This window comes from Siphateles boraxobius, unplaced genomic scaffold, assembly GCF_051911475.1.
Source record: "Siphateles boraxobius isolate OS27281-9 unplaced genomic scaffold, OSU_SipBor_1 41, whole genome shotgun sequence".
NCBI lineage: Eukaryota > Metazoa > Chordata > Actinopteri > Cypriniformes > Leuciscidae > Siphateles > Siphateles boraxobius.
In genome coordinates, this window is record NW_027509042.1 from 32,713,444 (window position 1) to 32,739,421 (window position 25,978).

A 25,978-nucleotide genomic window follows, 5' to 3' on the forward strand; every position below is an offset into this window, starting at 1 on the left:
ACTTTTGAACTATCTCTCTCCTCCAGAGCCATTAGTGAAGATCATTGGCAATTCTGGTGATCCTGATTATCAAGAGATGGTGACAGGAGATGTTCTCATCTTAGCTTGTGAAGTTTCTAGAGCCAATGCACAAATAAAGTGGCTATTCAATGATAAACCACTGGTCCCTGATGAGCGCACGGATATTGAAAGCCACGGAACACTCCGGAAACTGACCTTATCCAACATCCTCCTTTCTGACTCTGGGAAATACATGTGTGATGCTGTTGATGACAAAATGATAACTGTTGTTAAAGTTCAAGGTACCATATTTATTTTCCTTTTTTATTCAATAATTGTGTTTAAGTACAGGGAGCTAATAACATATATTTCATCTGATTTATGAATACATTGCTTTAACGCTCATGTTTTGTTCTATCTATTAATTTATTCAAATACATTTGTTACATACAATGATTCTTACACATTTGTTTTAGATTAATTTAAGTAACATTACCATTGCATTAAACATTACACTCATTTTTGGAACATATGATATTAATAATTCATGATATTTATAAAAATACATTCTCGCTTGAAAAGTAAATGGTAAAGACCACATGACGTTTTATTAAAACAACTTTAATTGAAACATTTTTTGAACATGGTATTGAAGTATTTCAAAACCTTATAAAACCAACATGAATACATGTCGTTTTAAAGTAGATTTTTCTTTATCGTGGACACTCTTTGTGTCGTTGACCCATTTGCATGCAAAATGCAATGAGACTTCATGTGCCTTGTGTGTTGTATTTTTCTCCAGAGCCTCCAGTTGAGTTCCTCAACAAAGAAGAGGTGAACTTGGTCACTGGTTATGAAGCAGAGGCTGTCACTCTTACTGCCATGGTTTCCAGACTCAATGCTCAAGTGCGGTGGCTTAAAGACTGGTCTCCATTCAGTGGAGAACGTTTCCACATAGCCAGCCTGGGCCTGACCCGCACTTTCACCATTGACCCATTAAAGAAGCTTGACAGTGGAGAGTACACATGTGATGCAAACACAGATGAAATGCACTTCAGTCTCCTGGTCAGAGGTTGGTAGCTGGAATCATGCTTTTACTTGTGATATGAACAGATATTCAGCTTTTAAAGGAAAGTCATAGTAGCATTACAACTCATTCAATGTATAATAATAACCATGTAACCTTTGTCCATTACAGATATGCGTATAAAATTTGTGAAGCCGCTGGTTGAAACAGTGGCCCATAAAGATGGTATGATCACATTATGCTGTGAGCTATGCAAAGCTAAAGCAGATGTCCAGTGGAAGAAGGATGGAGTGGAGATCATACCCAGCCGTCGCTTCTCTATCCGTGCCAACGAGACGGAGAGGAGTCTCACAATCCATCGTATCACCAAAGAAGATGCCGGAGAGTATGCTTGTGAGTCCAAAGACGACTGCACCAAGGCCAGAATAAGGGTGGAATGTAAGTGTGAAACAATTTACTTGTTGGAAGATACTAAACAACACACTTAGTCAATAATCTCCATATGCTTTCCCTCTGCAGTGCCTCGTGTGGTGGAATTCCTCACAGAGCTTCACAATACCACAGTCATGGAGGGGGAGGATGCTACCTTTAAGTGTGTGGTCTCCCCTGATGATGTTCAGATGGTCTGGCTCATGGATGGACAGCCCATCAAACCCAGTGATCGCTTCCATATTGAACAAAACAGCCTCTGCCATACTCTGATTATCCGGAAGGTCCAGCTGCTGGATTCATCAAGGATCACTGCTGAGGCTGAGGGTATCATTTCTAAAGCCAGTCTCAAGGTCCAGGGTATGTACAGTAAATGTTCATTATACTAAAAACAACAACAAAACACACACTTTTGTTTGTTCCCCCATTTAATCTCCCTGTGTTTGCAGTCCTGTGCTAGTTCGTTCTGTCACGTACTGGGTAGTAGAAAAGGAGTGAGGATTCATGTGCCGAAATAAGGATATTTATTTAAGTAGATAACAACTAAACAAAACTACAAACAAACCTCCCCATGGAGGAAAACGAGACAGACACCTGGCAGGAACAGGAAACACTAGGAACATGGACAACGAACCAGCACAGGACTGCAAACACAGGGAGATTAAATAGGGGAACAAACAAAAGAGGGTAACGAGGCAGGCAGGTGGGAAAAATTAAACACTAACGAGATAAAAAGATGGGTGGGGTTTTGACAATTGACAGGAGAGCACATGGCACAAGGAAATAACATGACAGCCATGTGCTCACAACAGACCAGACTAAACACAAACACATGACAAACCGGGAGTGTCACAGCTCTTTCACTAAACCAAGGGAAACCCAGACAAGAGTGACAGAACTGTGACAAATATCATGCAATTCTGAGAAAAAAAAGTAAGATTTGTGAGATATAAACTTTGTAAGATAAAAATTCGCAATTATTTTTTAATTGTATTTATTCCGTGGCGTAAACAAGCTTTCATATAAATCAGCTTTTAAAATATAGTATTATTATTAAGTTGGCTTGAGAAAGCCAACTTACTGAAATCCTATTTAAACTTATTATTAAGTTGGCTTGTGAGAGCAAACTTACTGAAATCCTATTTAAACTTATTAAGTTGGCTTGTGAGAGCCAACTTACTGAAATCCTATTTAAACTTATTAAGTTGGCTTGTGAGAGCCAACTTACTGATATTGTACTTAAACATATTAAGTTGGCTTGTGAGAGCCAACTTACTGAAATCCTATTTAAACTTATTAGTGGTGCTTGCCTATGGCAAAGCAACACTAGTGTTATTGTGCATACTTATTATTCTTATTCTTATTCTTATTCTTATTAGTGGTGCTTGCCTATGGCAAAGCAACACTAGTGTTATTGTGCATACTTATTATTCTTATTAGTGGTGCTTGCCTATGGCAAAGCAACACTATTGTTATCTCACATACTTATTAGTGGTGCTTGCCTATGGCAAAGCAACACTATTGTTATCTCACATACTTATTATTAGTGGTGCTTGCCTATGGCAAAGCAACACTATTGTTATCTCACATACTTATTAGTGGTGCTTGCCTATGGCAAAGCAACACTATTGTTATCTCACATACTTATTATTCTTATTCTTCTTATTCTTATTCTTCTGGCCACTTTTTGACGCGCTACTCCTCCCGCAGTTTTTGTCACAGACCCATGAATGAGGTGTCAAAACGTGCGGCCTGTTCGGGAATGGTGTGCTATGACTTTTATAAGGGATCGGGGGTACGATGTTCGCCCCAGGGGCGAAAAACCGGCCGAAAAATCCCATAGACTTAACATTGCGTCAAACTTTGACGAGTCGTAGCTCGGAACGAGGATGTCGCAGAAACGTGTAATTTACCACATTTGAAGAGGCTGACAGGCTCTGTAAGAATATACCACACAATGGGGTAAAAGTTGCACCCCTGTGGGGCAGGAGCTGCCCAAAGTTGCCCCATTGACTTACTATGGTGTAGGACGGCCCATGAAATGGGCCGTCCTACACCATAGAAACCGCTTTTATATTGAACATAACTCTGGATCACAGTGTCGTAGAGACAAAGGGGCGGGCTCATTTTACTCAGACGGCCAATCAGTCTCTCAGGATCATTGCGAAGCTATCTAGCCACGCCCTAGCAACCATTTAGAGCTCCTTAGCAACAAGTTCCATAGACTTCCATTGAAACAGATCAAAGCGATATCTCAGAATATAAGAGTCATAGAAACATGAGGGTGGGCTCGTTTGACTCGGGGCAGCAAACAGCCAATCCTGAATCACCTCAACACTTACTGGCCACGCCCTAGCAACCATTGTCGAGCACCTTAGCAACCAAAATCCAAACAGGCATATCTTCCATTCTGAATGTCACAGAGGCATGGGAGTTGGTTTATATCATTTATACTGACAAGCAGCCTTTAGAGTTTCATGATTGGCAGCTGCCAAGCCACTCCCTAGCAACCAAACAGAGTACTCTAGCAACCATTTTGCAAGACCTACATCTCTATATCAGAACATCGTATAGAGATGGGGGTTGGTTTATATAATTCATACTGACAAGCAGCCTTTGGAGTTTCATCATTGGCAGCTGCCAAGCCACTCCCTAGCAACCAAACAGAGTACCCTAGCAACCATTTTGCAAGACCTACATCTCTGCATCAGAACATCGTATAGAGATGGGGTTTGGGTCTTTTGACTCAGGCTAGCACACAGGACTTTCAACATGCTAAACACGCTAGCTGTGAATAGCTACATGCTAATATTGATTAGCTAAGTGCTAAATCATGCCATTAACATTATAAAAACTCTATAGTAACCAAATGTGAACACTACCAACCACCTAGTAACACCATAGCAACCATCCAGAATACCATAGCAACCACCTAAAACACCCTAGCAACCACCCAAAACACCCTAGCAACCGCCTAGCAACACCATAGCAACCACCCAGAATACCCTAGCAACCGCCTAGCAACACCCTAGCAACCACCCAGAACACCCTAGCAACCGCCTAGCAACACCCTAGCAACCACCCAGAATACCCTAGCAACCACCTAGCAACACCCTAGCAACCACTCAGAACACCCTAGCAACCACCCAGAACACCCTAGCAACCGCCTAGCAACACCCTAGCAACCACCTAGCAACACCCTAGCAACCACTCAGAACACCCTAGCAACCGCCTAGCAACACCCTAGCAACCACCCAGAACACCCTAGCAACCGCCTAGCAACCACCCAAAACACCTTAGCAACCACCCAGAATACCCTAGCAACCGCATAGCAACACCATAGCAACCACCCAGAACACCCTAGCAACCGCCTAGCAACACCCTAGCAAACACCCAGAACACCCTAGCAACCGCCTAGCAACACCCTAGAAACCAACCAGAACACCCTAGCAACCCCCTAGCAACCACCCAGAACACCCTAGCAACCACCCAAAACACCTTAGCAACCACCCAGAATACCCGAGCAACCGCATAGCAACACCATAGCAACCACCCTGAATACCCTAGCAACCGCCTAACAACCAACCAGAACACCCTAGCAACCGCCTAGCAACACCATAGCAACCACCCATAACACCCTAGCAACACCCTAGCAACCACCCAGAATACCTTAGCAACCACTCAGAATACCCTAGCAACACCATAGCAACCACCAATAAACCCCCAGCAACGCCCTAACAACCACCCAGAATACCCTAGCAACCGCCTAGCAACCACCAAGAACACCCTAGCAACCACCTAGCATCACCCTAGCAACCGCCTAGCAACACCATAGCAACCGCCCAGAATACCCTAGCAACCGCATAGCAACACCCTAGCAACCACCCAGAACACTCTAGCAACCGCCTAGCAACCACCCAGAATACCCTAGCAACCGCCTAGCAACACCATTGCAACCACCCAGAACACCATAGCAACCGCCTAGCAACACCCTAGCAACCACCCAGAATACCCTAGCAACCTCCTAGCAACACCATAGCAACTACCCTAGCAACACCCTAGCAACTGCCTAGCAACACCCTAGCAACCACCCAGAACACCCTAGCAACCGCCTAGCAACACCATAGCAACCACCCAGAATACCCTGGCAACCGCCTAGCAACTCCCTAGCAACCGAGTGGTGAGTTTTGCCACTGCAAGCACCACTTCACATTTTCTTCTGGAAATGTACATTCTAGTTATTCTTATTCTTCTTATTCTTATTCTTCTGGCCACTTTTTGACGCGCTACTCCTCCCGCAGTTTTTGTCACAGACCCACGAATGAGGCGTCAAAACGTGCGGCCTGTTCGGGAATGGTGTGCTATGACTTTTATAAGGGATCGGGGGTACGATGTTCGCCCCAGGGGCGAAAAACCGGCCGAAAAATCCCATAGACTTAACATTGCGTCAAACTTTGACGAGTCGTAGCTCGGAACGAGGATGTCGCAGAAACGTGTAATTTACCACATTTGAAGAGGCTGACAGACTCTGTAAGAACATACCACACAATGGGGTAAAAGTTGCACCCCTGGGGGGCAGGAGCTGCCCAAAGTTTCCCCATTGACTTACTATGGTGTAGGACGGCCCATGAAATGGGCCGTCCTACACCATAGAAACCGCTTTTATATTGAACATAACTCTGGATCACAGTGTCGTAGAGACAAAGGGGCGGGCTCATTTTACTCAGACAACCAATCAGTCTCTCAGGATCATTGTGAAGCTATCAAGCCACGCCCTAGCAACCATTTAGAGCACCTTAGCAACAACTCCCATAGACTTCCATTGAAAGAGATCGAAGGGATATCTCTGGACTGAATTGTCATAGAAACATGAGGGTGGTCTCGTTTGACTCGGGGCAGCAAACAGCCAATCATGAATCACCTCAACACTTCCTAGCCACGCCCTAGCAACCATTGTCGAGCACCTTAGCAACCAAAATCCAAAGAGGGATATCTTCCATTCTGAATGTCACAGAGGCATGGGAGTTGGTTCATATCATTCATACTGACAAGCAGCCTTTGGAGTTTCATGATTGGCAGCTGCCAAGCCACTCCCTAGCAACCAAACAGAGTACCCTAGCAACCATTTTGCAAGACCTATATCTCTGCATCAAAACATCGTATAGAGATGGGGGTTGGTTTATACATTCACATTGACTTTGGAGCTTCATGATTGGCAGCTGCCAAGCCACTCCCTAGCAACCAAACATAGTACCCTAGCAACCGTTTTGCAAGACCTATATCTCTGCATCAAAACATCGTATAGAATGGGGGTTGGCTCTTTTTACTCATGCTAGCAAACAGGACTTGCTACATGCTAAACATGCTAGCAGTGAATAGCTACATGCTAATATTGATTAGCTAAGTGCTAAATCATGCCAATAAAATGCTACAAACTCAACAGTAACCATCTTTGACAACTACCAACCACCTAGTAACACCATAGCAACCACCCAAATTACCCTAGCAACACCCTAGCAACCACCCAGAACACCCTAGCAACTGCCTAGCAACGCCCTAGCAACCACCCAGAACACCCTAGCAACCGCCTAGCAACCACCCAGGATACCCTAGCAACCGCCTAGCAACACCCTAGCAACCACTCAGAACACCCTAGCAACCACCTAGCAACACCCTAGCAACCACCCAAAACACCCTAGCAACCGCCTAGCAACACTAATCTATCCATCTTTCTTTCTAACTAATCTATCTTTCTTTCTTTCTTTCTAACTAATCTATCTATCTTTCTAACTAATCTATCTTTCTTTCTAACTAATCTATCTATCTTTTTTCTTTCTAACTAATCTATCTTTCTTTCTTTCTAACTAATCTATCTATCTTTCTTTCTAACTAATCTATCTTTCTTTCTTTCTAACTAATCTATCTTTCTTTCTTTCTAACTAATCTTTCTTTCTTTCTTTCTAACTAATCTATCTTTCTTTCTAACTAATCTATCTATCTTTCTTTCTAACTAATCTTTCTTTCTTTCTAACGAATCTATCTTTCTTTCTAACTAATCTAACTTTCTTTCTAACTAATCTTTCTTTCTTTCTAACTAATATATCTTTCTTTCTTTTTTTCTAACTAATCTATCTATCTTTCTAACGAATCTATCTTTCTTTCTAACTAATCTATCTATCTTTTTTCTTTCTAACTAATCTATCTTTCTTTCTTTCTAACTAATCTATCTATCTTTCTTTCTAACTAATCTATCTTTCTTTCTTTCTAACTAATCTATCTTTCTTTCTTTCTAATTAATCTTTCTTTCTTTCTAACTAATCTATCCATCTTTCTTTCTAACTAATCTATCTTTCTTTCTTTCTTTCTAACTAATCTATCTATCTTTCTTTCTAACTAATCTATCTTTCTTTCTTTCTAACTAATATTTCTTTCTTTCTTTCTAACTAATCTATCTTTCTTTCTAACTAATCTATCTTTCTTTCTTTCTAACTAATCTATCTATCTTTCTTTCTAACTAATCTCTTTCTTTCTAACTAATATATCTATCTTTCCTTCTAACTAATCTTTCTTTCTTTCTTTCTCACTAATCTATCTTTCTTTCATTCTAACAAATCTATCTATATTTCTTTCTAACTAATCTATCTTTTTTTCTTTCTTTCTAACTAATCTTTCTTTCTTTCTTTCTTTCTTTCTTTCTTTCTTTCTTTCTTTCTTTCTAACTAATATATCTTTCTTTCTAACTAATCTGTCTTTCTTTCTTTCTAACTAATCTTTCTTTCTAACTAGTCTATCTTTTTTCTTTCTGACTAACTTATCTATCTTTCTTTCCAACTAATCTATCTTTCTTTCTTTCTAACTCATCTATCTATCTTTCTTTCTAACTAATCTATCTTTCTTTCTTTCTTTCTTTCTAACTAATCTATCCATCTTTCTTTCTAATAAATCTATCTATCTTTCTTTCTTTCTTTCTTTCTAACTAATCTATCTATCTTTCTTTCTTTCTTTCTTTCTTTCTAATCTATCTTTCTTTCTTTCTAACTAATATTTCTTTCTTTCTTTCTAACTAATCTATCTTTCTTTCTAACTAATCTATCCATCTTTCTTTCTAACTAATCTATCGTTCTTTCTTTCTAACTAATCTATCTATCTTTCTTTCTAACTAATCTATCTATCTTTCTTTCTAACTCATCTATCTATCTTTCTTTCTAACTAATCTTTCTTTCTTTCTTTCTCACTAATTTATCTTTCTTTCATTCTAACAAATCTATCTATATTTCTTTCTAACTAATCTATCTTTCTTTCTTTCTAACTCATCTATCTATCTTTCTTTCTAACTAATCTATCTTTCTTTCTTTCTTACTAACTAATCTATCCATCTTTCTTTCTAACTAATCTATCTTTCTTTCTTTCTTTCTTTCTTTCTTTCTTTCTTTCTAACTAATCTATCTATCTTTCTTTCTTTCTTTCTTTCTAATCTTTCTTTCTTTCTAACTAATATTTCTTTCTTTCTTTCTAACTAATCTATCTTTCTTTCTAACTAATCTATCCATCTTTCTTTCTAACTAATCTATCGTTCTTTCTTTCTAACTAATCTATCTATCTTTCTTTCTAACTAATCTATCTATCTTTCTTTCTAACTAATCTATCTATCTTTCTTTCTAACTAATCTTTCTTTCTTTCTTTCTCACTAATCTATCTTTCTTTCATTCTAACAAATCTATCTATATTTCTTTCTAACTAATCTATCTTTTTTCTTTCTAACTAATCTTTCTTTCTTTCTAACCAATCTATCTATCTTTCTTTCTAACCAATCTATCTATCTTTCTTTCTAACTAATATTTATTTCTAACTAATCTATCTCTCTTTCTAACTAATCTATCTTTCTTTCTTTCTAACTAATCTTTCTTTCTTTCTAACTAATCTATCTTTTTTTCTTTCTGACTAATCTATCTTTTTTTTCTTACTGATTTATCTATCTTTCTAACTAATCTATCTTTCTTTCTTTCTAACTAATCTTTCTTTCTTTCTAACTAATCTTTCTTTCTTTCTAACTAATCTATCTTTTTTCTTTCTAACTAATCTATCTTTCTTTCTAACTAATCTCTTTCTTTCTTTCTAACTAATCTATCTTTCTAACTAATCTTTCTTTCTTTCTTTCTTCCTTTCTTTCTTTCTTACTGATCTATCTTTCTTTCTAACTAATCAGTCCTTTCTTTCTAACTAATCCTTCTTTCTTTCTTTCTTTCTTTCTTTCTTTCTTTCTTTCTTTCTTTCTTTCTTTCTTTCTTTCTTTCTTTCTTTCTTTCTTTCTAACTAATCCATCTTTCTTTCTTACTGATTTCTTTCTAACTGATCCATCTTTCTTTCTTTCTAACTAATCTTTCTTTCATTCTTTCTAACCAATCTTTCTTTCTAACTAATCTTTCTTTCATTCTTTCTAACTAATCTTTCTTTCATTCTTTCGAACTAATCTTTCTTTCATTCTTTCGAACTAATCTTTCTTTCTTTCTTTCTAACGAATCTTTCTTTCTTTCTTTTTAACTAATCTTTCTTTCTTTCTTTCTTTCTTTCTTTCTTTCTTTCTTTCTTTCTTTCTTTCTAACCAATCTTTCTTTCTTTCTTTCTAACTAATCTTTCTTTCATTCTTTCTAACTAATCTTTCTTTCTTTCTAACTAATCCATCTTTCTTTCTTTCTAACTAATTTTCTTTCTTTCTAACTAATCTATCTTTCTTTCTTTTTAACTAATCTTTCTTTCTTTCTAACCAATCTATCTTTCTTTCTTTCTAACAAATCACTCTTTCTTTCTTTCTTTCTTTCTTTCTAACTAATCTATCTTTCTTTCTTTCTAACTAATCTATCTTTTTTTCTTTCTAACTAATCTATCTTTCTTTCTAACTAATCTCTCTTTCTTTCTTTCTAACTAATCTATCTTTCTTTCTAACCAATCTATCTATCTATCTATCTTTCTTTCTAACAAATCACTCTTTCTTTCTTTCTAACTAATCTATCTTTCTTTCTTTCTAACAAATCACTCTTCCTTTCTTTCTTTCTTTCTTTCTTTCTAACTAATCTATCTTTCTTTCTTTCTAACTAATCTATCTTTCTTTCTAACCAATCTATCTATCTTTCTTTCTTTCTAACAAATCACTCTTTCTTTCTTTCTTTCTTTCTTTCTTTCTTTCTAACTAATCTATCTTTTTTTCTTTCTAACTAATCTATCTTTCTTTCTAACTAATCTCTTTCTTTCTTTCTTTCTTTCTTTCTTTCTTTCTTTCTTTCTTTCTAACTAACTAATCCATCTTTCTTTCTTTCTAACTAATATTTCTTTCTAACTAATCTATCTCTCTTTCTAACTAATCTATCTTTCTTTCTTTCTAACTAATCTTTCTTTCTTTCTAACTAATCTATCTTTTTTTCTTTCTGACTAATCTATCTTTTTTTCCTACTGATTTATCTATCTTTCTAACTAATCTATCTTTCTTTCTTTCTAACTAATCTTTCTTTCTTTCTAACTAATCTTTCTTTCTAACTAATCTATCTTTTTTCTTTCTAACTAATCTATCTTTCTAACTAATCTTTCTTTCTTTCTTTCTTTCTTTCTTACTGATCTATCTTTCTTTCTAACTAATCAGTCCTTTCTTTCTAACTAATCCTTCTTTCTTTCTTTCTTTCTTTCTTTCTTTCTTTCTAACTAATCCATCTTTCTTTCTTACTGATTTCTTTCTAACTGATCCATCTTTCTTTCTTTCTAACTAATCTTTCTTTCATTCTTTCTAACCAATCTTTCTTTCTAACTAATCTTTCTTTCATTCTTTCTAACTAATCTTTCTTTCATTCTTTCTAACTAATCTTTCTTTCATTCTTTCGAACTAATCTTTCTTTCTTTCTTTCTAACGAATCTTTCTTTCTTTCTTTTTAACTAATCTTTCTTTCTTTCTTTCTTTCTTTCTTACTTTCTTTCTTTCTATCTTTCTTTCTTTCTTTCTAACCAATCTTTCTTTCTTTCTTTCTAACTAATCCTTCTTTCATTCTTTCTAACTAATCTTTCTTTCTTTCTAACTAATCCATCTTTCTTTCTTTCTAACTAATCTTTCTTTCTTTCTAACTAATCTATCTTTCTTTCTTTTTAACTAATCTTTCTTTCTTTCTAACCAATCTATCTTTCTTTCTTTCTAACAAATCACTCTTTCTTTCTTTCTTTCTTTCTTTCTTTATTTCTTTCTTTATTTCTAACTAATCTATCTTTCTTTCTTTCTAACTAATCTATCTTTTTTTCTTTCTAACGAATCTATCTTTCTTTCTAACTAATCTCTCTTTCTTTCTTTCTAACTAATCTATCTTTCTTTCTAACCAATCTATCTATCTATCTTTCTTTCTTTCTAACAAATCACTCTTTCTTTCTTTCTTTCTTTCTAACTAATCTATCTTTCTTTCTTTCTAACAAATCACTCTTCCTTTCTTTCTTTCTAACTAATCTATCTTTCTTTCTTTCTAACTAATCTATCTTTCTTTCTAACCAATCTATCTATCTTTCTTTCTTTCTAACAAATCACTCTTTCTTTCTTTCTTTCTTTCTTTCTAACTAATCTATCTTTTTTTCTTTCTAACTAATCTATCTTTCTTTCTAACTAATCTCTTTCTTTCTTTCTTTCTTTCTTTCTTTCTAACTAATCCATCTTTCTTTCTTTCTAACTAATCCATCTTTCTTTTTCTTTCTTTCTTTCTTTCTTTCTTTCTTTCTTTCTTTCTTTCTTTCTAACTAATCTATCTTTCTTTCTTTCTAACTAATCTATCTTTCTTTCTTTCTAACTAATCTATCTTTCTTTCTAACTAATCTCTTTCTTTCTTTCTTTCTAACTAATCCATCTTTCTTTTTCTTTCTTTCTTTCTTTCTTTCTTTCTTTCTTTCTTTCTTTCTAACTAATCTTTCTTTCTTTATAACTAATCTTTCTTTTAGTGAAACCAATCTTTCTGTCTATCTAACTAATCTTTCTTTTCTTTTCTAACTAATCCATCTATCCGACTATCCGACTATCCGACTATCCGAGTTTAACTACTTTAAACTTCTTCAAACTCTCTGGTCCGGCTTTTTCAAGCCAACTTAAAGTTTGTCTCATCAAACTTTTTTCTAGTTTAGCATTTAATAGTGTCTAGGGTCCTAAATTTTATCATCGATTAATGTTTTGTGAATTGGTTGTTTCATTTGACGATGTGCGTTGTATTTTAATGTGCTTTAAAAAAAAATGTAATCTAATTGAGGATTAAGACAACTATTTTCTTTTATGATAACAAAATAATTATATCATTTTCATCATTGGATGAAGTTTAATATAATTATTAGGAAATTATCAGTGTGAATATTTCTCAAGATTGGTTGAAATTTTAATTTCAATGGCTTTTTTTCCCCCAATAATATTCAGGGGATTTTTTTTTTAAATGTATGACTTTGTAACTTGAAAACCTTTTACATTTACATACAGAGGCACAGGTATTGTTTACAAGGAGAATGGAAACAGTGATGGCTGAGGAGTTTGGAGAGGCTACATTAGAGACAGAAGTGAGTCTGGAGTCTGGAGAGGTGCAGTGGATGAGACAGGGGGTGGTGATCCAGTCAGGACCCAGACATAAACTCACCCAGAATGGCTGTAAACGTATCTTGGCAATCAGTAACCTCAATCTGTCTGATCGAGGGACATACCGCTGTGAGACTCTCCATGACCGTGCACAGGTCAAGCTCAATGTGGAGCGTAAGTGGCCTTGAGCATGTCTAACTTTGAGTATATCTCTTGGTTGTGTAAGAGAAATTATCAAAGCCACATGAATTACTTAAAAGAGTCATTTGAGTTTTAGCTTAACTAAATATAACTCTGCTGAAATAGTATACAATCTATTGATAATATTAAAGGGGACCTATTATGCAAAATTCACTTTTGCATGGTGTTTGGACATAAATGTGTGTTGACAGTGTGTGTACACAACCACCCTGCAGTGATAAAAATCCACCCACTCCTTTTTTTTTTTTTAAATCTCCATAAATCATAAGCAGTGTCTCCCAACGACCTGTTTTCAGAATGCGGCTTTAGTGACGTCACTAAAGCCACAGGCCCCGCCCATGAGTGTTGACAGACACTGCCGTTCTAACATAGACCTGCCCTAATCGAGTTCACAGCGAGTTGAGAGTTGTACACATCCGCCATAGCTGCACTGACGAGAAAGTCTCCCAAGCGTTGTTGGTGTTGTGTAAATGGATGTATTAATCCACATAGCTCTATTTATTTACTGGAGCAATAGGCCTAACGTTATTGATCATGGCCGAAATGAAAGTGAGAGTGCGCACTTTATTACAGTTCATAGGAGTTGTTACGGATATACAGTTTACCAGTTTATTAAGCACCCCCTAAAAAGGTGTGTATATATTTGTTTACTGTTAGTTGTAACGAGTGTTGTTTGTACTTCACTGTGTATGTTGATGATAATGAAAGGGAGAGGGAGAGAGTTTATGGATAAGACTTTAATGAGGACTTCTTGTACAGTGTTTATTCAGCTCTTACAGTGATTTTCTGGAGTAAAATTGACACTTCATCTTTTGTGTGATGTACAATAAACTTCATTGAACTCATCAGTATATTTTTTGGCTAACATTTGGACGCGGTCCGCTACAACAGGCTTGTACTAATAGTGGATAAAAGTAATTAATAACCGTAATTAAACTAGACTATACCTGTTTTATCTACATACAGCATATATTATCTGGCTATGTGGGCATTATTGTCCGACTCCGTGTCGAAATGAACACGGCTACTGAGAGTTTATGTTTTGATCATTCCGTGAGATGAGATTGTCCTGACAAGGAGCGCAAGCTCGTGAGGCTCCGCCCTCTGGGCCAGTTGCAGCCGCTCATTTGCATTTAAAGGGATACACACTAAAACGGTGCGTTTTCCTGAGCCCCAAAAAGTGACAATTTAAACATGCTGTAAAAAATTATCTGTTGGGTATTTTGAGCTAAAACTTAACATACACACTCTGGGGACATCAGAGACTTATTTTACATCTTGTGAAAATGGGCATAATAGGTTCCCTTTAAATAAAATAATGCATGTAAAATCTTGGCAGGCATTTCAGTTGAAGCATAGGCTATAGTTCTGATCCTTGGCCTAACAGTTCTGAACTTGTCTGTGCATGATGTAACAGTTTTATTCAGATTTTATTAGTAGCATTATTGCATTTTAAATAATCTCTGTTACTATTTAAAGCGAGGAAGATTGTCATACGCAAGGGGCTGATGGACATTGAGACATTTGAGAGAGAGACAGCGTCCTTCGAGGTGGAACTTTCTCATGCTGATGTGGAGGGAGTGTGGCAAAAAGATGGTCTGCGTGTCAAACCCAATAACAATTGCCGTGTTAGTTCCAATGGACTAGTACATGGCTTCACTCTCTCCAACCTCACATTAGAGGACATGGGTAGCATTGTATTCTATGCAGAAGGTCTGAGAACTACTGCCAGACTGGTAGTCAAAGGTGGGTATATAGAGGAGAAACATTTATGCTTGGGATTCAACAAAAACGAATAGTATTTACATACAGTATATATACAGTATATACACACTCACCTAAAGGATTATTAGGAACACCTGTTCTATTTTTTCAATTTTCAATTTCTCATTAATGCAATTATCTAATCAACCAATCACATAGCAGTTGCTTCAATGCATTTAGGGGTGTGGTCCTGGTCAAGACAATCTCCTGAACTTCAAACTGAATGTCAGAATGGGAAATAAAGGTGATTTAAGCAATTTTGAGCGTGGCATCGTTGTTGGTGCCAGACGGGCCGGTCTGAGTATTTCACAATCTGCTCAGTTACTGGGATTTTCACGCACAACCATTTCTAGGGTTTACAAAGAATGGTGTGGAAAGGGAAAAACATCTAGTATGCGGCAGTCCTTTGGGCGAAAATGCCTTGTTGATGCTAGAGGTCAGAGGAGAATGGGCCGACTGATTCAAGCTGATAGAAGAGCAACTCTGACTGAAATAACCACTGTTACAACCGAGGTATGCAGCAAACAATTTGTGAAGCCACAACACGCACAACCTTGAGGCGGATGGGCTACAACAGCAGAAGACACCACCGGGTACCACTCATCTCCACTACAAATAGGAAAAAGAGGCTACAATTTGCAAAAGCTCACCAAAATTGGACAGTTGAAGACTGGAAAAATATTATCACGGCCTACCTGAGCATTGTTTCTGACCATGTCCATCCCTTTATGGCCACCATGTACCCATCCTCTGATGGCTACTTCCAGCAGGATAATGGACCATGTCACAAAGCTCAAATAATTTCAAATTGGTTTCTTGAACATGACAATGAGTTCACTGTACTAAAATGGCCCCCACAGTCACCAGATCTCAACCCAATAGAGCATCTTTGGGATGTGGTGGAACGGGAGCTTCGTGCCCTGGATGTGCATCCCACAAATCTCCATCAACTGCAAGATGCTATCCTATCAATATGGGCCAACATTTCTAAAGAATGCTTTCAGCACTTTGTTGAATCAATGCCACGTAGAATTAAGGTAAATCTGAAGGTGAAAGGTGGTCAAACACAGTATTAGTATGGTGTTCCTAATAATCCTTTAGGTGAGTGTATGTATATATATATATATATATATTATTGTATTTAAAAAAAAATATATTATTATTATTATTTTAAGATCTTAGTAATAATATCCAAAAATAACAAGCTTTGTGCATCAAAATCTTAGAAACACCAGTAATGATCATTAAGAAGCTGTCTGATGTCAGACTTGAGGAGGAATCTTCAGTCATTTTGGAGTGTGAGCTGTCTAGACCAAATGTGGATGTCAAATGGCAGAAGGTACTGCTAAATAAATAAATAAATAATGCACTCTACCTTCCTAAATATGTTTTCACTTTTTCTCACTGAACTCTCTATGGATTGATTGGCAGAATGGGTTGGAGCTGAAATCCAGTAAGAGTTTAAGGATTTATTCCATGGGGCGTAAGCGCTGTTTACAGATCTTGGAATCCAGCATCAATGACTCGGGCCTTTATACTTGTGAAATAGGTGATCTCAGCACTTCCTGTAAACTTGAGGTCTATGGTAAGCCTATATATCACTTTAGATTTCATCACATTTTCCAGCTCATTGCTTTTTGGAAACTTTGCACACTAGCAGTGAAATTGTCTGGTTGTTTTAGGAAGGATTTTAGTTGGGACTAGACATTTTCTGGTTGCTTCAGCTTCTGCTCAAAATTCAAGATGGATAGTAAATAAGAGGCTCACTACTTTTGCTAATGCTTTATTATCATGAATGGTTAGCTGGAGTTAAACTTGGCATAAAATCAAAATATATTATTACTGGTCTCTGTGAATCATTCAGAAATTAAAGAGAACAACACAACTCATACCAAATACAAACGAGATATTTGAAGACACACAGCTGAACTAATGGCCGGGGACCTATAGAAAAGGGACCTTTTCCGGAGATAAGGACTCAGGCGTGGCAGCGGCCATCTTTGTCAGAGACGAGGGCACAGGCATGGCGTGAAGCTCAGGCTGGGTAGGCACGACTTGAAGAAGTTCAGGCTTGTTGCCTCGATGGGACGAGACCCTGGAAGGGCGGCCATCTTGAGAGGAGGCTCTGGAATGGGCTGGTGTTCACCATCACTAAAGGCCAATGGTGAACGGGGACTCACAGACATCCAATACCCACTCCACAAATAACGTCTCAGTTACATATGGTAACCCTCGTTCCCTGAAGGAGGGAACGGAGACGCCATGTCGAGACCGAATAGTAATCTTGCTAGAGAGGCAAATCTACTTCAAGTGAAACTAAACAAGCCAATGCACATTGGCGTGCATTCATTTGCATCAGCTGTTCAGCCTTGCAGCGCAGGTATATAATGAGCAGCAGGTGCGATTGCACTTCAGTTTTTTGCTGAGGAGCCAAGCCTGAAAAGCTGGCCGTCCTGGCGGGCAGCAGCAGATGTGACGACGGCATGTGGCGTCTCCGTTCCCTCCTTCAGGGAACGAGGGTTGCCAAATGTAACCGAGACGTTCCTCTTCAGACGGTCAGTCGACGCCACATCGAGACCAACGAATAGGAATCCCTACCAAAGGGCCACAGCTGCTGCACCCCATCCAGCACCCTGTGCAAGCCTCTACTCCTTCTTGCCTGGAAGGACGATAGGAGAGGGCTTACACAGAGTTTATCTGTCACTGTTGTTCCATGATAACCCATACAGTGAGATATTGGATAACACTGGGAAAGCGTGCCCTTTCTGTTAGGAAGGTGCAGGATGTGGCTTGATTGTGTTCTCGAACCGCACACTGCTGCCCGGTGGCGATAGAAGAGGTGGATAAGAGTGGTGAGGATTCTCTCTCCCCACTGCTCTCCGGGCCCTCTTCGGACCCAGAGATGAAAGAAACTGTTCTTTTATTGAAAATTTGGGTACCGCTGGTTTTGAGGCCAGTGGCGGAAACCCAAACAAAAGGAAACTGAAGATTTTCCCGGCCCTCTTCCGGGGGAGGGAGCTGTGCAGTAAGCGTCTCCTCGAGAGCAGTCCCATCCATCTCTGGGTTGCCCGACCTAGGGCTGCTTACCCCTGGCTTTGCCGCCATTCTTGGCGGGGACGGGGACGGGGGTGGGTGGGCAGCCTGCCTGCGACTGGCTCCATGGCGGCGTTTAGGTTGAGGCTGCTGCTGCGGTGTGGGAGCAGGGGGAGACGCAGGAGGATGCTCCCAGCGACGAGCAGACTGAGGGGCCGCGGGCGGTCGGGTGGAGGCAGCAGCTCTGACCACCACGGCAGGATGTGCTTGATGGCGTCTGTCTGCTTTTGTTCAGCCGAGAACTGCTGGGAGAAGTTCTAAACCTTCGTCGCACAGTCCATTGTGGTAAAAAGTTCTTGGAGAACCTGTGGATTGTGACCACCCTCGTGCAGGTCCTTCAGTGCCTTGGCCTGATGGACCTGCAGCAACGTCATGTGGTGCACGGCAGAGGCAGCTTCCTCACAGGCCTTGTAAGCCTTGCCGGATAGGTCCGACGAGTACCTACAGGCCAGGGAAGGAGGACACGGTTCTCCGCGCCAAGTAGAGTTAGGGCACAGCTGGATAGCAACGGCCCACTCCACTGGCGGGATATGTGTGTATCCCTTAGCTGCCCAACCATCAAGGGTGGTGAGGGAGGAGAAGCCACAGAGATGGTTTCTGGCAGTAAAAGGTGCCGTCCACGCAGGGCAGAACTTAGAGGCCCCTGGGCTTGAGTTTATGTTTGGGCCCTACTTACGCTACAAACATCATTATGGAGTAGCACAAATTACTCAAAAATGTAAATGTGCTTTGATGTTCCTAGAACAATTAATATGCAACATGGCTATAGTCAAAATGTAGTGGTAGGCTAATATTAAAAAGTCATTATAATACAATACAATGCAGGATGTGCTCCCTCGGTTGAGAGAAGATCAAAATATAATAAAGCCAAGAGAAAACAGTATTTTTAAATTCATTTTCATAACTATCTGTCCTCTTATGTCAGATTCTCAAATTTAGTCAACAAATTCAATCAGAATGCAAAGACACTGTGTATGGCTATTATGACCGATTTCCATTACACAAGAGTAGATGTTAAAACTTCATGCTGATTTGTACTCGGCTTTCGCCAAGATAAGCACCGACTAAGACATAGCTTTACAGTAACCTATGCTTCTCCATCCATTTACGCTTCTTTCCATATGGTGATGTAAATCTCCTTCTGTCTAGTTTTAACACGCGTCAGCACACACAACAGCTACAACCACAGTGCGGTCCCCCCATGACAACCGTCTGGATTGAGCTGAATAGGGGACATCTCTAGGGTCTTCAAGTAGGCACCTTTCGTCCTCAGTGTTTCGTCGACTAGCCCACGACACCTCAAGAGGGCTCGACAGTGACTCTTACCCAGAGTCACCCCCCTCCGTCCCCCACTCAACTCAGCCCAGCTTACTGACCTCTACATCCCTCCTGCTGCTGAGACCTAACCACAATCTCACAATCTCTCCCCAACCCAACCATACGCGGCAACCCGTTTGACTAAGGCTGTCGAGCCCCACTGGTGCGTTAATTTGCAGTTTCAGTGGCAAATTACCTCCCCCCACCTGTCCCCCAAACCCCCACCTGTCATTCACGCAATATACACAGGAACGTAATGACTGTAAATACTATACAACCTATACAAATAAACCAACAGACTCTTCAAGTTTTCAAGAATTCTACGAAACCGTAGCATGGCGGCCTGTACACAGCCAGCTAGAATCTTTCCGATAAGTTAAGATAAGTTCTTTACTGTGCGACGTAATTCTTGGCCACTGAATCCGACGTCTCTGAGGAACTGGGTTGTAGAGTGTGCCACAAAACTTCGACAACCCACTTCCACTGGATAAACCTGGACTCTCCATCCTAGCTGTCCTGCTTCAGTGGCCAGATGAGCATACCGCAGTTTCTTCCTCTCATATGCCTCATCTACCGCATCCTCCCATGGCACTGTTAACTCTATCAGTTGAACAATGCGTGCTGATCCAGACCACAAAACAATATCTGGTCGTAGGTTAGTGGTGGCAATCTCAGGTGGAAAAATAAGCCGTTGATCAAGATCAGCCAGCATCTTCCAGTCCCTAGCAGCTTCCAGTTGTCCTGGGCGTGAATTGGTGTTAGCACCTTTTCTTGGTGGTTGCTCGCCTGGGCAGAGGAATATTGTCTTCTGCGTGTAATGTTTTGCTAGAACAGGCGGCAACTTATTGGTCATACTACGCTTGCCTTCCAATGGTAAAGCCAAACAACGCAATACTTGGTCATGGCGCCAAGTAAACCAACCTTGGCTAAGAGCCACCTTACATCCTGTCAAAATGTGCCTTAATGTGGCAGGTGATGAACACAAAGGACAAGAGGGATCCTCTCCTACCCAGAGGTTTAGGTTCTGCAGTGATGGGAGAACATCATATGTTGACCTAATAAGGAAACTGATCCTACTCTCTTCCATTGACCCAAAGGTCTTGCCAGCCAATTTTGCGTTGTTCCACACTCTCCCATCTCATCCAATCTCCCTGCTTGGCCTGGGAAATGGCCTTTATACATGTCATCCTCTCCTCCTGCTTTCGCACCTCGTTGACTACCAGCTTCCTCCTTTGAGCTGGGCCTGCCTTGTGCCATTAAGGAGGAGCTAAACTGAGCCCAAAACCCCCTCTTTCATGCTGTACCTGTCCCACGATATCCCCAATTTGAAGGTCAGCCTTTGCCTCTACTACAGATTTCTTTGCTGACCACATCCAACCAGTTTTTACCACAGGGGCTGCCTCCCTTACACATTTGTCGCGTGACTCTGCTAAAGTCATTTCCAGTCTGACCTTGGCACACTTAAACTCCTCGGTTAAAGCAGAGACTGGCAGCTGCAATACTCCTTTACTATAAAGTCCCACTATGCTGAGGCAGCATGGAACTCCCAACCATTGCCTGATGTATGAACTTATTAACGCTTCCAGCTTATCCACTGTTGTCAAAGAAACCTCGTACACAGTCAGTGGCCACAGCAACCTTGGCAGTAGACCAAACTGAAAGCACCAGAGTTTTAGTTTGCCTGGTAGAGCACAGCTGTTTATGCTCTTCAACCCTTCCACTGCTTGTCGTCTAACTTCTTTCACTCGAACTGTGTCCTTTAGATCCCCATCGTACCATCTCCCAAGACTCGTCACTGGCTTCTCAGAAACTGTTGGTATTGCCTCACCATTAATGAAGAATGTTTTATCTACTACCTTTCCTTTAACTATCGAGATGCTCCTTGATTTAGAGGGCTTAAATTGCATTTGTGCCCATTCGATATTATCTGTTAACTTCCCCAATAACCAATTAGTGCAGGCTACTGTTGTAGTCATGGTTGTCATGTCATCCATGTATGCTCTGATTGGTGGTAGTCGCATCCCAGAATCCAAGCGCTCTCCTCCTACTACCCATCTTGATGCCCTAATGATTACTTCCATTGCCATGGTAAAAGCCAGTGGAGAAATGGTGCATCCCACCATTATTCCAAACTCTAAGCATTGCCATGCGGTGCTGAATTTTAGAGTTGAGAAACTAAATTGCAAATCTCCAAAATAGGCTTTCACTAAATTTATTGACATTGGTACTCTAAAAAAATCAAATGCTGCCCAAAGAAGCTCATGTGGCACTGAACCATATGATTTAGCCAAATCCAGGAATGTCACATGGAGCTCCTTCCTCTCCTTTTTAGCTGATTGAATTCGTTGCCAGATAACATTGATGTGTTCTAAGCATCCTGAGAACCCTGGAATGCCCGCTTTTTGAACTGAAGTGTCAATGAAGCCATTCTTTAATAGGTAGGTTGACAATCTCTGCGCAATAATGCTGAAGAAAATCTTACCTTCAACGTTTAATAGTGAAATAGGACGAAACTGACTGATGCTTGTAGCATCTTTTTTTAGGTATAAAGACTCTACCTGCTCGGCGCCATGCTCTATGTACAACCTGCTTTTCCCATGCCACTTTTATCCATTTCCACAGAATTCGTAGAACTCCTGAAGCACTCTTGTACACTCTGTACGGAACTCCATTAGGCCCTGGAGATGATGAAGCCCTTGCCTTCTCACAACCTGCTCTATCTCTTCCCATTTAGGTGCACAGACCTCCATTTTGTATTCTGGTGGATTGATAGGTGGGATATCTGACGGAATTGACATAGGCTCATGTCTTTTTGCATCTGTATGCGTTTCCTCCAAATATCTCTCTAGCTCAACCCTAGATGCTTTTAAAGTGCCATTCTTCTCACTGGTGAATAACTTCTTTACGAATTTGAATGGGTCTTTATAGAAATTACCCCTCGCACGCTCTTTCTTTTTGTAGCGTTTCCTTAGGCGCTCAGCTCTGCGTAATGTTGCAAGCTTATCTTTTATGGCCCTTTGTAAGAGATTGAGTCCCTCCTTCTGACTTTGTTCTGCTTTGTTCCATTGCTTCCTCAGCTGTCTCCTTTCTCTAACTAACCCTTCAATTTTCTGCTGCCGTCTAGATACAGCAGGAGTAGTTTGTACTTTTTCCTTCCTTTTCTCCACACCAAACCTCTCACTTCCATATGCGTAAATGATGTCCCCAAATTTATCCAGCTTCTTTTCAATTGTACCAGTTAATCTTTCCAATGCAAAGCATAGATCTGTGTTTACCGTGTCCAATGCAGTTTTCTCACAAGCTCTTGACCATCTAACTCCAGGCCTATGCCCATTGAGGTTCTTTTCTCTCTTATCCTGGTTAGTCTGAAAGGGTACACAAGTATCAATGTGTTCATCACTAACTGTGCAAACCCTCATCTCCTCCATGACAAGGGTACAGATATCCTGCGAACTGTGGTTTGCTTCCTGTCGCTGGATTTCATTCGACTGACTTGACTGACTTCGTAAGAAGTACTGATCAATGCGAGGCCCTTGTCCCTTCTCCCTCAAGCATTTCATTTCCCTTGATGAATCTTCAAACCCCTGACCGTTGTCGCCTTGCTCCAGCCACAGACACAAGCTTGGAGTTCAATGACTTTGCTAACTGCAGAAGCTGAACTAGTCTTTTGTGAAGTACTCTCCATACTCATATCCATTTCCATTCCAACGTCGTTAACCATGTTGGGTCATCCTCCGCCCCTGCTCTCGCAGACTCTAGGGGTATTTTTCTCTTTAATTTCTCAGAAGCCTTGGGTGGGTGTCTCCAGCATCCTGTAAACACAGAGCTGGATACTGCCGACAAGGGTAACTAACCCTTACCAGCCCCATTGGGGTCTCTTTCCTCGTGTCAGCTGTCTCTCCAGGCTGTCACAAGGTCTTTCCCTTGTTGCCAGCAGCACTATTCACTGCAGTCACTGGACGTATCCAGATCTTCATGATTTCCATTAGACAAGAGTAGATGTTAAAACTTCATGCTGATTTGTACTCGGCTTTCGCCAAGATCAGCACCAACTAAGACATAGCTTTACAGTAACCTATGCTTCTCCATCCATTTACGCTTCTTTCCATATGGTGATGTAAATCTCCTTCTGTCTAGTGTTAACACGCGTTAGCACACACAACGGCTGCAACCACAGTGCGGTCCCCCCATGACAACCGTCTGGATTGAGCTGAATAGGGGACATCTCTAGGTTCTTCAAGTGGGCACCTTCCATCCTCAGTGTTAAGTCGACTAGCCCACGACACCCTCAAGAGGGCTCGACAGTGACTCTGGCGTCCCAGAGTCACCCCCCTCCGTCCCCCACTCAACTAAGCCCAGCTTACTGACCTCTACATCCCTCCTGCTGCTGAGACCTGACCACAATCTCACAATCTCTCCGCAATCCAACCATACGCGCCAACCCGTTTGACTAAGGCTGTCGAGCCCCACTGGTGCGTTAATATACAGTTTCAGTGGCAACGGTTCCAAATAAAAGGAAGTCGGTAACAATAAAATCCATTTTTGGATCGACAGGCTGTTTAGACATGGAATTTATGGATTTACACAGCAAATTATAATTGCATAAATTATGATAAGAGATTAATGTTTTAAATGTAAAAATTGTATGTAGAAATATGAAATGATAAAAAAAAGTCTACTTTTTAATTATGAAACTAACACCACCAGTAGGTGGCGGCAAGTCTCAATCTTAATGAGGGAGTTGAATCCTTTATTCAACCAATTTGTTGTTTTTCACCTAGCAGACGACTGTATTTATGAATGGGTAGCCTAATTGAATAATTAAATCGTCTGATTCTGTCAAAAATGCAGATATTTTGAGGAACAAAACACGTGTCGCTCGGAGGCGCAACGGTTCTGCTGTTTGTTCTGTTCTCTTACGAGAGGTTCTCTCGTATTGCGTAAGTTTAGCTTACGCTACGGGAAAGATTCATCTTCTCGAGATACTGAAGCCAAAAAATTATCCTTAATTTTGTATACCTTGTCAACGCAGTGCAGCAGCTAGCAGACCTAGAGCAGGCCATCTCGCGTGCTCATTGGCTGCCCTGCGGGCAACTGCTGCAGCCTACCAGTGAGCCCGGCGTGACGTCACGCCCAATGAAGGGCGCCCGCGCCTTTATAGCGTCACAGCCCGCCAGATAGACGTGGCTTAGCGTATAAAATAGGGGCTGTAGGCTGAATTCTCTGATTTTTCGACTCTTCAGCGAGCTCTTCGCATCGCTGGATTTGAGAGAAGCCACCGCCGCCGTCGAACAGCGAACAGCCAGCCTAGGACAGCGCTGAGGAAGCCGGCCGTCTTCGCCACCTTCAGCCATCCGTGCGAGCTACGCTATCCGGCGACGTATCCTTTCTTTGCTTATTATCCTAAAAGAGCAGTGAGCGTCTTTTTAAAGATGCCTCGCACTTCCTGTGGCTCGTGTAAAGCCCCGCTCAGCGCCGGAGACCGCCACCTGATCTGCGCTCTCTGCCTGGGCCTGGAACACGCAGAGCTCGCCCTCGCGTCCGGGGGCTGCGAGCTCTGTGAGGAGCTTCCGCTGTCGACCCTGCGGGCTCGACTCGAAGCTTTCAACACCACAGCAGTCACTCCGCCCCCTATGGGACCGCGCAGAAAGAAGCGCCGTTCCCTGAGGCAGCCGGAACCTGTGGCCACAGCGACGCGCTCGCCGGAGAACCTCCCTCGAGCCTCGCTCTCGCCTTCCCCACCTCTCCTCACCGACGCGCAGCTGCCGCTTGCGAGCCTCACTGCCGTCGCTTCGGAGGATGAGTCCGAGGGACACGTCACAAGAGACTGCTGCTCTATCCTGGCATCAGACAGCGAGGAATGGTCCCTTCACTCCGCCTCCTCGTCAATCCAGGAATCCACCCGTACCCGCGCTGGAGCTGACGCGGAACTTATGCGCCTGCTGACGCAAGCTGTTGATCGTCTCGGGCTCGAGTGGTCGCTGCCGAAGGAACCCGCGCCGAACAGGCTCGACGGCTGCTTCCTTCAAAGTCGCCGCCGCGCAGTTTCAGAAACTAGGCCCGCTCCATTCCTGCCGGAACTTCATGCGGAGCTGACGAAGTCATGGAATACACCGTTTTCTGCTAGACTTCAGTCACAGGCCTCCGCGTCGCTCTCCCGAGTGGACGGCGCCGCCGAGAAAGGGTACACAGCGATTCCCCCTGTGGAAGAGGCGGTCGCAGCGCACCTTTGCCCGCCCTCCGCGAGATGCCGGTCACGGTCAGCCCTCCCGTCTAAAGCCTGCAGAGCCACTTCCGCCTTGGTCGGCCGCGCTTATGCCGCCTCCGGCCAGGCCGCGTCTGCTCTACACTCGATGGCTGTGCTTCAGATCCTGCAAGCCGACCTCCTCCGTGAATGGGATAAGAAGGGCCGGGACCCAGCTGCGGTTACGGATTTGAGAAGCGCGACGGATCTCTCTCTCTGCGCCACCAAAGCCGCAGCCCAAGCCATCGGACGAGCCATGGCCGCGTTGACCGTGACGGAGAGGCACCTCTGGTTAACGCTTGCGGATATGAGGGTAACTGAGCGAGCC

The 25,978-nt window shown here is 41.2% G+C and overlaps 2 protein-coding genes across 3 annotated transcripts in view; one reads left to right on the top strand and one right to left on the bottom strand.

Annotated features, from left to right (window-relative positions):
• Positions 1-25,978, bottom strand: part of cidec (cell death inducing DFFA like effector c) — a 389,787-nt gene that overhangs the window by 197,765 nt on the left and 166,044 nt on the right. The window lies entirely within an intron of this gene.
• Positions 1-25,978, top strand: part of obsl1a (obscurin like cytoskeletal adaptor 1a) — a 101,876-nt gene that overhangs the window by 59,699 nt on the left and 16,199 nt on the right. Inside the window, exons 13-21 of one of the 2 annotated variants that reach the window (XM_077199178.1) lie at positions 27-302; positions 803-1,072; positions 1,199-1,465; positions 1,547-1,816; positions 12,939-13,205; positions 14,712-14,978; positions 16,223-16,335; positions 16,428-16,449; positions 16,546-16,581. In XM_077199178.1, the coding sequence (XP_077055293.1) occupies positions 27-302; positions 803-1,072; positions 1,199-1,465; positions 1,547-1,816; positions 12,939-13,205; positions 14,712-14,978; positions 16,223-16,335; positions 16,428-16,449; positions 16,546-16,581 (1,788 nt within the window). Of the gene's footprint in view, positions 1-26; positions 303-802; positions 1,073-1,198; positions 1,466-1,546; positions 1,817-12,938; positions 13,206-14,711; positions 14,979-16,222; positions 16,336-16,427; positions 16,582-25,978 lie in introns of both variants that reach the window. The other variant, XM_077199177.1, reaches the window with a different exon arrangement.